Source organism: Polypterus senegalus, chromosome 2 (genome assembly GCF_016835505.1).
Source record: "Polypterus senegalus isolate Bchr_013 chromosome 2, ASM1683550v1, whole genome shotgun sequence".
NCBI classification, from domain to species: Eukaryota; Metazoa; Chordata; class Cladistia; order Polypteriformes; family Polypteridae; genus Polypterus; species Polypterus senegalus.
This window is the reverse complement of record NC_053155.1, coordinates 318,690,456-318,704,032: the sequence shown is the minus strand read 5'-3', so window position 1 is coordinate 318,704,032 and position 13,577 is coordinate 318,690,456. Positions and strand designations below refer to the sequence as shown.

At 43.1% G+C, this 13,577-nt stretch overlaps 1 protein-coding gene across 1 annotated transcript in view; it reads left to right on the top strand.

Annotated features, from left to right (window-relative positions):
- The window catches only part of poglut2 (protein O-glucosyltransferase 2), a 78,471-nt gene that overhangs the window by 28,057 nt on the left and 36,837 nt on the right, over positions 1-13,577 (top strand). The window contains exons 4-5 of the mRNA XM_039745940.1: positions 3,828-3,905; positions 12,168-12,340. Coding sequence (XP_039601874.1) covers positions 3,828-3,905; positions 12,168-12,340 — 251 coding nt within the window. The remainder of the gene's footprint in view (positions 1-3,827; positions 3,906-12,167; positions 12,341-13,577) is intronic.

Below are 13,577 nucleotides of genomic sequence, written 5' to 3'. Positions count from 1 at the left end.
TATTCACGTATTCCATTCACAAGATTGTTTTCCAGAGATGGTTTATTGTGTTCTTCAGAACGACTTCTGAACTCTTTGTTCCATCTTCTTGACTGGAACCCCCTGAGTCACCTCCACATGTGACATACCATTCGATTCGTCTTGATGTTTAGTTATGTAAGTTGGTGAATTTTTTGGCGTTCCCTCCGAGTTTTAGCTCTCTAGACCCAAAAAACTCTAATTTTTTTAGCATATCGCCTGTGGGGGAGGAGAGAAATGCTTTAGATTCGTGAAGAATTTCGATCTCTGGTTTTTTGACGGATCAGTTTTCCGAAAACATCGATATCTCGATGATGGGTGTCTGTCTATCTGTCTGTCCATGTGTCACATTTTCTTGAGGATAGTCTAAAGCTAAAATGGCTGAACAGAAAAATGCGAAACTCAAAACTTAACCCTGATATGAGATGATGAGCCAAATCATGCAAGAGAAAGAGGTACACTAGAGGAACCCTCAAATATCGGAACTTTGCCATTCATTCTGGATTCTTCTTGCCAATTGCAATTGTAATGACCTATTTTATGATCAGAAAGATCAGAATCAGGGCGGTAAATAATTACTGAAATATGATCGAATAGTTCGGGTAACTTGGTTCTTAGGGTGCAAAGCCTACTGACGCTCACGTCTGAATCTTTGGAATATATTTTGTGCAGGAAGTTACGCCGTTATGATAGAGAATGAAGTAATAGGTGTCTCCAACAAATATGATCAGAAGGACTTAAAGCTGTGCAGGCCACATAAGTCAACCCCAGGGGTTCACCCCCTGATGGGACACAAGGGGTCAAAGTAAAAAACAAAATGGGGGCTGGTAACATACGGACGTGAAGTGTTGTTTTATGCTGTTTTGGGGTTGCTGATCATGAATATAATATTTTTGATATTGGATTCTTTAGTGGTGAGGGTGGCACTCCCTCCAAGTGCCACTCACAAAGGGTCAAAAGTGTCAAATTTCAAGCAGAAATATGTGTGCGTTATCATTTTAACCCTTGAATCGCCACATACTTGGGGGTTAATGCACCCCTGGATGCCAAATACTTTTTTGCTGCACTTTATAAGTAAACGTTACAATTCACAAAGAAAATGTGAAATTTTAATGGAACGCTTTTTTTTTTTTCATGCAGAGAGCATCACAATTACTGCAACACTGATCATTTTACAGGGCGGCACAGTGGCGCGGTGGGTATCACTGCTGCCTCGCATTTGGGTAGACCCAGGTTTCCTTCCCGGGTCCTCCATGTGTGGAGTCTGCATGTTCTCCCCGTGTCTGCGTGGGTTTCCTCCCACAGTCCAAAGACATGCAGGTTAGGTGCATTGGCGATTCTAAATTGTGCTTGGTGTGTGTGTGTGCGCCCTGCGGTGGGCTGGCATCCTACCCGGGGTTTGTTTCCTGCCTTGCGCCCTGTGTTAGTTGGTATTGGCTCCAGCAGACCCCCGTGACCCTGTAGTTAGGATGTAGCGGGTTGGATAATGGATGGATGGATGATCATTTTACACAATGCCAATGAACTGTAAAAACTTTTAAAAAAACATACTGCAACAATCAATTATTATGTGTAGACGGTGCAACTGGCGCCATTGATGAAATTCAGTAAATCACCGAGCCAACTGCGCTTCAACTGGCTGCACGTGAGCACACAGAGGCCAATGCTGACGCTGGCAGGCTAGTCTTGTGCACCAACTGAATCCCAGGGACAGTGAGGCTGCAGTGCTGCCAGAGCCAGCAGTGGTCATGATCTGGCTGCTCAATGACTGATCAGCTCTGCGTGCTGGCAAAGAGCTTTGTCGAGCGACTGTATCCAGTTGCAGCATTCAGTGAATGCACGTCGCGGAATATACTCTGCTGCTATGTGCTGGCAAATGGCACTGGGAAACGACTTTAGCCGTTTGCGGAGTTCAATGAATGTACATCACCGAAGGTATGTCGCCGCATATACTCGGCTTCAGCGTGCTTCCAAATGGCACTGGAAACCGACTTTAGCTGGTTGCGGCGTTCAACGAATGTACGTCGCCGAATATACACAGCTTCAGCATGCTGGCAAATTGCATTGGGAACCGACTATAGCCGGTTCCGGCGGTTTCAGGGTTAAAATATTTCAAGGTCAGGTCAAAATTATGAAAAAGATCCTTTTATTAGGAGTCTAGCCCTCTATGGACCTCCATGAGAAGGTGAAAAATAACACATTTCTGTTACAATGGAGAATATTTAGATTTTTAACTTTCATATTAAAGCACATACAGTGGTACCTCAGTATACGTCCGTAATCCAAAACAGGTCGTATACCAAACAAATTTTTCCCTTAAGAAATAAAGGGAAAGTGATTAATCCGTTCCCATTAAAAAAAAATCCTATTGTTATTGGCATATTATACATTGATGGGGTTGTGTAAAATAATTTAAACCCTGCTTAATACTAAAATACATAAATACAAAAGCGATTAGATGAAATAAATGAAAATTTAACCTCACTTTACTTTTTAATAACGTCTGTTTTTCACAATCGTAGATACCGTTATTCTGTCCCAGATACGCATGCCACCTTCATACTTTTCAGCAATCAATTCAAATTTACGTGAAAAACCACAAAATCACGTGAAAATTCACAGAGAGTTACAGCGCGGGTTGTTCACTGAATGCTAGTAACTGGCGTACTTGACGCTTGTGGGCAGTCGTGGCTTTGTCTCGAGAGAGGTAAACAAGGGTAGCGCGCGATGTTCTAGCACGCGAGTCGTATTCCAAACAGGATGTATACCGAGTTGGACTTACTCCAAAGCGGGCGTACTCCGAGGTACCACTGTATCTTAAACATTTCAAATACTTGACACAAATTCTCTTGGTTATTTATGTGCTTCTACCTCTCCAAGTAAATTGTTATATGTCTTATGAACACCCCGAATTAGGAAGGCGTACGCTAATTCTGACTTTTTCTAAACGTTATTGTAGTAAAAATACACGTGTTTGGGATGGTGTGAGCAAACAACTGGATAACTTGACAGTTGGATTATGCAATTTAAGCAGCATGAGCTTTTTCTTTTTGTGGACATTTTTGATAACGTTTGCTACTGTCCAGCTTTGCTCGTCATAGATGCTTGTTATATCAGAAACTTTGCGATCTCCATTCTGCATGTTGTGAAAACATGAGATTAAAAATTAGTCTCTGCCATCATTACAAATTAATGGGATAAGTAACATATAAAAAAAAAAAAATCATATTCCTTTAAATTGGTCAAATGAGAAAAAGTGTGTGTGTGTGTGGCACTCCCTACAAGTTGGTTTCAACCTTGTAACTTGATGCAGCCAGCCAGTGCCACTCAAAGCCCATTTGTAGTTGTACCCAAGTTGGTGGGAGTGTGTGGTGCCAATTGGGTTCTATAGCAGGTGGTCAGTAATTTTAGACTTTGATGCCCATTGTCCCCGTCATTTGCATAAATGGAGCCTCTCTGTATACATATCGCAGAATTTACAGAGTGTGCCACCCTTTCGCTTTCAAGAATGGTGCCCCTCAGGTGTAAGGGCACAAATAGCATCGCTAGACTCGACGACCCTTGGTATCCAGAGTCCGTGCCACTTAACTTTCATGATGGATTGATTGGCACAGGCTGTAATCAACATTCTAAATTTTTGTCGCCCATACCTAAATCTGCCATTGCAGCCACTTCAGGCTCCTGCTGCCATGTCTGTTTACTGGATTAAGTGGATTTGGATGGATATAAAATTAAATGTTTCAGATCTTAGACAGATCTTTTTCTCTTTTCCTTATACTAAGTTGTTTTTTTTCTTTCTGAATTTGCAGGTCTACCTTAAAACCTACGGAGAGCACGTTGGCTTTCATATATTCATGGACGCCATCCTATTGTCTCTCACTCGCAAAGTAAGTATGTCCCGGGCTCACGCCGACACATTTTAGGATACGGAAATATAAATGCCAAAGCCAAACTGGAATTCCTTTCTCTGCTTTCTGTGATTTGTGTCCATGGCTGGCAGGTCAGGAGAGACGAGTTTACTGAAGTTGTTTCTCAGCAATGGATTTCTCTACAGGACTTAACATGATGTATATCACACAATATACAGTAAATGTAAAACATTAATAGATTCCTTCAGACTAGGGTTCATTTAACAAGAGAGAAGGACAATGTTTGGTCAATATCGTTTGAGAAGATCACTGTCCAACAAACTCTTTGGAAGTTTCTGATGATGTTTTCAGTACAATGTGGATTTGTAGTCAGGTTGTCCGTGTCAGTCGGAGAGATACAAACAGTCCTCATACCTAGTGTGGAGACTGGCCCAGACACAGACAGGCGGACACGTTCAACTCACCCAACACACGTTTATTATTCATATTTACAAAGTCCAGTGCACCACAAACCCCACAAGTCCCCAAAGTCCTGGCCACAAAGCACAAATCCTTCACTTCAGACCACCTCCTTCTCTCTTCTCCAGCTCTTGTCCACTCCTCACCCGACTCCAGCCTTGAATGAAAGGAGGTGGCCTCTTTTATAATCACCTGGATGTGCTCCAGGTGTTTCCCGGCAATCTCCCACCGACACGCCCCAGTGTGGCGGAAGTGCCAGCTGCATCCCCGGAAGTACTCCGGGTGTCCCCGCTCTTCTTCCCCCTCAGCACTTCTGGGTGTGGTGGAAGTGCCGAGGTCCAGGACTCCAAAAGCATAGGGATGGCCCTTGGCAGTGACCACGGGCTCCTACAGGGTGGAGCTTCAAGGCTCTGTACCCGTGGCCCCCAAAGGTACCAGGGTGGTCGCCCCCACATGGTCTGGGGAAGGCACAAGCCCTCCTTCGGTCCTCCTGGGCATCCCGGCCGGGTCGCCACCCCAGCCATCTCTGACACTGGCCATTAAATTCTTGTCTCTATTCAAACCATGTTGTAATGTGTTAAATTTTAGCATGATTTTAATTTCTCATTCTTTCTTCTTGCTGTGTTCTGAAGTTGCCCATAAGCCCTGTCACTTTACAGTCCTTCTCACAGTGTCCATGGCTGTTGAAGTGGGCCGCTACAGGAACATCTGTGTTGCTATGTTTAATATGGCACCTGTGTAAATTCATTCTCTGGTGGAGTGTTTGTCCAGTTTCAGGACATTTCACACGCATGATTAGGTAGACCACATTAGATGACCTGCAGGAAAATGATCCCTTTATACGACATTCTAGCCGGCAGTGTTTGGTCCTCGTTTAGCATTGGCTGAAGTTCTTTTAGAATTTTTCAAAGTGCTTCAAGTCGTGGGTTGTACAGTGGTGTGAAAAACTATTTGCCCCCTTCCTGATTTCTTATTCTTTTGCATGTTTGTCACACAAAATGTTTCTGATCATCAAACACATTTAACCATTAGTCAAATATAACACAAGTAAACACAAAATGCAGTTTTTAAATGATGAATTTTTATTATTTAGGGAGAAAAAAAAAATCCAAACCTACATGGCCCTGTGTGAAAAAGTAATTGCCCCCTGAACCTAATAACTGGTTGGGCCACCCTTAGCAGCAATAACTGCAATCAAGCGTTTATGATAACTTGCAGTGAGTCTTTTACAGCGCTCTGGAGGAATTTTGGCCCACTCATCTTTGCAGAATTGTTGTAATTCAGCTTTATTTGAGGGTTTTCTAGCATGAAGCGCCTTTTTAAGGTCATGCCATAGCATCTCAATTGGATTCAGGTCAGGACTTTGACTAGGCCACTCCAAAGTCTTCATTTTGTTTTTCTTCAGCCATTCAGAGGTGGATTTGCTGGTGTGTTTTGGGTCATTGTCCTGTTGCAGCACCCAAGATCGCTTCAGCTTGAGTTGACGAACAGATGGCCGGACATTCTCCTTCAGGATTTTTTGGTAGAGAGTAGAATTCATGGTTCCATCTATCACAGCAAGCCTTCCAGGTCCTGAAGCAGCAAAACAACCCCAGACCATCACACTACCACCACCATATTTTACTGTTGATATGATGTTCTTTTTCTGAAATGCTGTGTTCCTTTTACGCCAAAATGTAACAGGACATTTGCCTTCCAAAAAGTTCAACTTTTGTCTCATCAGTCCACAAGGTATTTTCCCAAAAGTCTTGGCAATCATTGAGATGTTTCTTATCAAAATTGAGACGAGCCCTAATGTTCTTTTTGCTTAACAGTGGTTTGCGTCTTGGAAATCTGCCATGCAGGTCGTTTTTGCCCAGTCTCTTTCTTATGGTGGAGTCGTGAACACTGACCTTAATTGAGGCAAGTGAGGCCTGCAGTTCTTTAGACGTTGTCCTGGGGTCTTTTGTGACCTCTCGGATGAGTCGTCTCTGCGCTCTTGGGGTAATTTTGGTCGGCCGGCCACTCCTGGGAAGGTTCACCACTGTTCCATGTTTTTGCCATTTGTGGATAATGACTCTCACTGTGGTTCACTGGAGTCCCAAAGCTTTAGAAATGGCTTTATAACCTTTACCAGACTGATAGATCTCAATTACTTCTGTTCTCATTTGTTCCTGAATTTCTTTGGATCTTGGCATGATGTCTAGCTTTTGAGGTGCTTTTGGTCTACTTCTCTGTGTCAGGCAGCTCCTATTGAAGTGATTTCTTGATTGAAAAGGTGTGGCAGTAATCAGGAAATTGAACTCAGGTGTGACACACCACAGTTAGGTGATTTTTGAACAAGGGGGCAATTACTTTTTCACACATGTAGGTTTGGTTTTTTTTCTCCCTAAATAATAAAAACCATCATTTAAAAACTGCATTTTGTGTTTACTTGTGTTATATCTGACTAATGGTTAAATGTGTTTGATGATCAGAAACATTTTGTGTGACAAACATGCAACAGAATAAGAAATCAGGAAGGGGGCAAAGAGTTTTTCAAACCACTGTAGGTGACAACAAGGTGGATGCGGTTCTTGTTGTCTTTGGACTAATATTCCAGAAGGTGGTCTCTGGGTGTGGCAGTAGCTCCTCTTATTTGAGTGTCTGTCGTTTTGTGGGTATAACCTTGTCTGATGAAATCTTGTCTGAGCTCCTGCAGTTGTTTATCCCGGTCTGTCAGGTCTGAGCAAATACGATTGTATTGTATTGCTTGGCTGAAAATAATGGAGCGCCTTGTATGCTTGGGGTGGAAGCTGTCACTTCTTAGGTAGGTCCGTCCATCTTTCTGTTGGTTTGTGAAAAACAGAAGTTACAAGGGTGTTGTCCTTCAGTTGAACGGTGAGAGAAAAGAATGGGAAGTTTAACTCATGCTCAAATGTAATCCATTACAACATGGTTTGAACAGAGACAAGAGTTTTATAGCCAGGTAGGAGGATTGTTTGCATCTATCAGACTGACACAGACAAGCTGACTACAAATCCACATTGTATGGAAAAAACTCATCAGAAACTTGAAAAGACTTTGGTGGACGGTCATCTTATCCAAACATCTTGACCATACATTGTTCTTCTCTCTTGTTAAATGAATCTGTTGAGGTCTATTAATGTTTTACATTTAAGATGTCTCAGTTAAAGATTTACCAATATTATTCCTTGTCCTAGTGTGCATATAAACACCAGGAACTCCAATTTCTGTATTACGTCTCACCTGAAGAAGGGGCCTGAGTTGCCTTTAATAGCTTGCATATTGTAATCTTTTTAGTTAGCCAATAAAAGGGGTCATTTTTCTTGGCTTTTCTCTACATTCGAAATGGCTAACACGGTACAACACCCTAGTACTGCATACAGTTGTGCTGGAATGTTCAAAAGTGAGAACTAAGTGGCTCAGGGAACAAAACATCAAAATCTGGGGTCCATGGCCAGGAAACTCCCTTAGACCTTTAATCCCATTGAGAACTTGTGGCCAAGAGGCGGGTGGACAAACAAAAAACCCACAATTATTCTGACAAACTCCAAGCATCGATTCTGCAAAAATGGGCTGCCATCCATCAGGATTGGGCCCAGAAGCTGATTGCCAGACAACCTGCCAGGGCGAATTGCAGGGGTCTTGAAAAAAAAAAGAAGGGTCAACACTGCAAATATGGACCCTGTGCATAAACTTCATGTCATTGTCAATCAAAGGCTTTGGAACTTCTGAACTGCTTGTCATTCTACTTCAGTACACCATAGAAACATCTGACACCAAAGATCTAAAAACACTGAAGCGTCACACTTTGTGAAAACCAACATTTGGGTCCTTCTCGAAACTTCTGTCCATGACTGCATGTTTAATGATACACTTCCACTCCACTCATCCTCATCAGGGGTGCAGTGGCAATGCACAGAGCTGGGTTATCAAGGCCACCATATTCTCAACAGCTTCTTCTAACAACACGACCACACGGTATCAGCTACAGTCTCCGCATGTCTCATTGATATTGATACTGGATGAAGGAACACCGTCTCCAGCTCATCATGGCAAAGATGGACCTTCTTGTTATCCCGGCTCGTCCGTCTTCTCAACACCCCGTCTCTGTCCAGCTTGGCTCTCTATTGCTAAAACATGCCAAGTCGGTGTGGTGATCGATAACTCGCTGTCCTTCAGGGACTCTCTTATTAGGGTCTCTCAGTCTTGCAGATTCACTTTATGCAATATTTGTAAGATAAGAATGTATCTGACAGAATATGCAACGCTCGTGTGATGTCCGGACTAAATACATCGATAGATAAAGTTCTGTCTCTCTGTTTATATTAATTTATTTAGCTGACACCTTTTATCCAAGATGACTTACAACATTTATGATACAGTTGGGTTCATTTCTTTTGGTTTTCCAAAGGCAGATCACATGACTTGCTCAGGATCACACACAGTGTCAGTAGATTTGGGATTTGAACCGACAACCTCAGGGTTTGAAGTCCAAAGCCTCAACCGTTACGCTAAAGGCTGAGGTGTACACGTGGTCACCTTCTTTTTTTTATTGGAAACTCTAAATTTCTTGCTACTGTTGGTATAAATTGTAATCATTGCGAATAATATGGCTTTGCCATTTTCACTTGTTGACTCTAGATGGCAGTATTCACTCGTGAAAAGCCAAATGACACAGCTGGCAGAATGGCGGCTCGTCCTCAAGTGCAATCACCTAATGACTCCGTTATTGTATTGTGCTGAGTAGTTACAACACCAAGAGTGTTTTCTTTCAGGTTGCCGTCAGAGCAGGATTTACGTATAAGCTACACAAGCTATAGCTTAGGGCCCCCCAAAACAAATCATATTTGGCACTTACGTAGAATATCTGGACTTATAAAGGGCCCCATGTCTCAAATAGCTTAGGGCCTTATCAAGTCTAAATCTGGCCCTGGTTGCCGTAATATTAATAAAAAGATGATTTGGGGGAAAGGTTAACGATTCAGTTCATTATAATGTTTATACAGAGTGTGAAGGACAGCCGAGTCCCGTGCCCAGCAGGGACGCCCCTGCTGCTTATGTTCTGGGGGAGCCACCATGGGCAGTGCAGTACCTCCCCCGGGACGCTTGGTGGCAGCCTCCCTGGCCAACGGTGATTCCCCAACCACCCGCAGGGTTGGGGGCTCGGATATCCGCTAGGGGGGAGCTGCATGGATTCAGCAGCCTGGCTGGATAAATCTTCAGCCCTACCCGGAGGTGCAATTAGGACCAGGTGGTCAAGCACCTGGAACACTTCCGGGTGGGTCATAAAAAGGGCCAGCCACCACCACTCGAGGAGCCAGAGTCGGGAGGGGGAGGAGTGGTGGTCAAGGAGAAAGGATTGTTGGTTGTGCTTGTTGTGCCTTGGGACTGTGTTTGGGCTGTGTGTCCCACAGCTGAAGAAAAATAGTCTTTGTGCTTTTTATACGTGCCTCCGTGTCTATCTGTGTCGGGTCGGGCGCCTATATAGTGCCTTTGTTACAAGAGCAATTCCACTAATAACCCCTGGCATACTCATTACATGCATTATTAGGGTGTAACATTCAGGGTCTTGTGGGGCAACCATGGCAGCACTAAGTGCAAGGCAGGAACCAATGTTAGACTGGCCACCAGTCCACCAAGTGCCACCTTGCAATAATTTAGAATATTCACTTAACCTAACCCACACATTTTTGGAATGTGGGAGGAAAACCAGAGTACCTGGGGTAGGGACAATGGAGACACAGGATCAAGACGCAGACTCCACCATGCCGCCCTTTTGCTCTAATTACATTCAACACAAAATAACATTGACAAATATGTACTCTTTGAGTACTAGGACACAGACCAAGATTACATGATAGATATCTGACACTATTAACTTAATTTAGCAAAATTTATACAGAAAAAAAAATGTCTACTATTTAATAAAACACCAAGGTCTCTAAGCAATCTGATTCGTCAGTTTGACTTTGGTGATGCAATGAAAGAGGAAGTGCAAGTGTGAGACGCACGTGGGGAAACGACATGGGAGGCGTGTGCAGAGTCGCCCTCAAAGAAGGCAAGTATGAAAGTGGACAGGGGGCGCCAAAGTCACCTCGAAAATGATGACAGAGTCTGAGAAGGAGTCTTTATGGGAACAGCCTCGAGAGAGGGAGCGAGAGTGAAACACATGAATACCGAGGAAAGTAGCTGAAAGTGCACGTAGTTCAAGAGAGAAAACGCGTCTGCTGTTATGGCAAATGCACTGCGCATGTCTCTGTTATTTGCCGTTGGGTGTGGAATTCGTAAAGCAGTGTTAATGCTTGTGGTGCACCATCTGTTGGAATGACAACGCATATGTCATTGTTGTATACCGTTTCGTATGGGATTCATAAAGCAGTGTTGATGCTTGTGGTGCGCCATCTATTCGAATGACAAATGCAATGTAGATGTCTCTGTTATATGCCCTTTGGTATGGAATTCGTAAAAGCAGTGTTAATGCTTGTGGTGCGCCATCTGTTAGAATGACAAGTGCAATGCATATGTGTCTGTTATATGCTAGTTTGGTATGGGATTCGGAAAGCAGTGTTAATGCTTGTGGTGCGCCATCTGTTGGAATGAAAAGTGCAATGTAGATGTCTCTGTTATATGCCATTTAGCATGGGGTTCATAAAGCAGTGTTGATGCTTGTGGTGCGCCATCTATTCGAATGACAAATGCAATACATAAGTCTCTGTTATATGCTATTTGGTATGGAATTCGTAAAAGCAGTGTTAACATTTCTGATGCACCATCTGTTGGAATGACAAATGCAATTCATTTTATTACTAAAACTGTAATGCACCATCCTTTGGAATAACAGTGACATAGGAACTGGATGGAGAGACAGACATATATTTATATCTTTTTATTAAGGTGGATAAAAAAACTGCTCAAAAATGCACTAAATAAATATAATCAGTGAAATCGTATCAAATGATTTACTTTTGTGAAACAAAATTACTACACACTAAACATAACTGTGAATTCACAAAATGCACAGAAAATCACGAATCAATGAAAATAGCGAAAAGAGCAACGAAAAAACTGCCACATGCAGCAATTCATTGTATAAAAGAAATTGGAAAGTCCATTGCCATCCCAATCAGAATTTATAAAGACCGGTAGGATGGAGTTATTCTGAAAGAGTTTTCCAACAATGAATGGAGGAGAAACTTTGGGACGCATTTGTAAAATTATTCAGTAAGTTCCGAGCAAATCCGGAGACCATGCGTGTACCTCAGCCTTTAGACATGCGAGTCGTCATTGATCTTTACAGGCTCAACAGTGGTGGAGAGTGCAGACTGAGCGGCAATCAAAATGGTGGGCACAAAACTACCATAGGAAATGTTGTGTACCTGCTCTGTAAAGGTGTGGTGCCTGATGAGCGACTTTATGACCCCGGACATGCGGAGGCTGACGGAGTGCGACATATGCCGACCACAACTGTATCCTGATTAAGGGTTTACATGGCCACATACCGGGGTTACGCGCAGAGAAATCTACGCCTCTTAACCAGGCTTCTCTCACCAGATTCCTGCGTATAACCGGGGCATTAAGGCTCATGTAAGCACACTCTTTGTTGGCCTGCAGCCTCCTCTCCTGGCTGTCCAAGCACATTTTCATTTTTTTTTTTATTATTTCTCCTCATTTTAAAAACATTTCTCCCAGGGTTTGAGATGTCCTCAGTTGTATCTATTAGGTGTGCTTGTTTTTGTGTTTGTTCAACTCAATTAAAACTAAATAAATAAATAGGCCAAAGGAATTGAGAGATGTTCACAGATGTTTTAGCAGCTAACTATTAATTCTTGCTTTTAGGTAAAAATGCCTGATGTGGAATTCTTTGTAAATCTGGGTGACTGGCCTTTGGAGAAGAGAAACTCTGGGAAGAACCTCCATCCCATCTTTTCTTGGTGTGGCTCCAATGAAACCAGAGACATTGTAATGCCAACGTATGACCTAACAGAATCTGTCTTGGAGACCATGGGCCGGTAAAGTCACTTGTTAAGTATTTCTGTTTTATGTACTGGTTTTGGAGAAAGTGAAAAAGGGTGCACAGATGTTCATTTTAAATTCGTCACCGTATGCGTTTAGGGATATACATGATGTCAAAAATACCTTTAATAATAGTAATGATGATCCATCCATCCATTATTCAACCCGCTATATCCTTACTACAGGGTCATGGGGGTCCTGGTGGAACCAATCCCAGCCAACACAGGGCGCAAGGTAGGAAACAAACCCTAGGAAGGGCGCCAGCCTACCGGAGGGCATGTGCAACACAGACACACACACACACACCAAGCACACACTAGGGACAATGTAGGATCGCCAATGCACCTAACCTGCATGTCTTTGGACTGTGGAAGGAAACCCATGCAGACACGGGGAGAACATGCAGACTCCACGCAGGGAGGACCCGGGAAGTGAACCCAAGTCTCCTAACTGTGAGGCAGCAGTGCTACCCACTGCACCACCATGCCACGCTGACACATAACATAAAAACACATAATATATAAAAAGGTGCATGTGAGTCAAATGTGCAAACCAACACTGCAGAGCAGAACACATACAGTGAGGTCCATAAATATTTGGACAGAGACCACTTGTTTCTCATTTTGCTTCTGAACTTCACCACAATGAATTTGAAATGAAACAACTCCGATGCAGTTGAAGTGCAGACTTTCAACTTTAATTCAGTGGGTTGACCAAAACGATTGCATAAAAATGTGAGGCGACTAAAGTATTTTTTGAACACAATCCCTTCAATTCAGGAGCTCAAAAGTAATTGGACAATTGACTCAAAGGCTATTTCATGGCAGGTGTGTTCAAGCCCGTCGTTATGTCTTATCAGTTAAGCAGATAAAAGGCCTGCAGTTGATGTGAGGTGTGCTGCTTGCATGTGGAAGATGACAACATGCGGTCAAAGGAGCTCTCCATGCAGGTGACAGAAGCCATCCTTAAGCTACAAAAACAGAAAAAACCCATCCGAGAAATGGCTACAATATTACGAGTGGCAAAATCTCCAGTTTGGCACATCCTGAGAAAGAAAGCAAGCACTGGTGAACTCAGCAACGCAAAAGACCTGGACGTCCACGGAAGACAACAGTGGTGGATGATCGCAGAATCATTTCCATGGTGAAGAGAAACCCCTTCACAACAGCCCACCAAGTGAACAACACTCTCCAGGGCTTGGTCGGCGTATCGATATCCAAGTCTACCATAAAG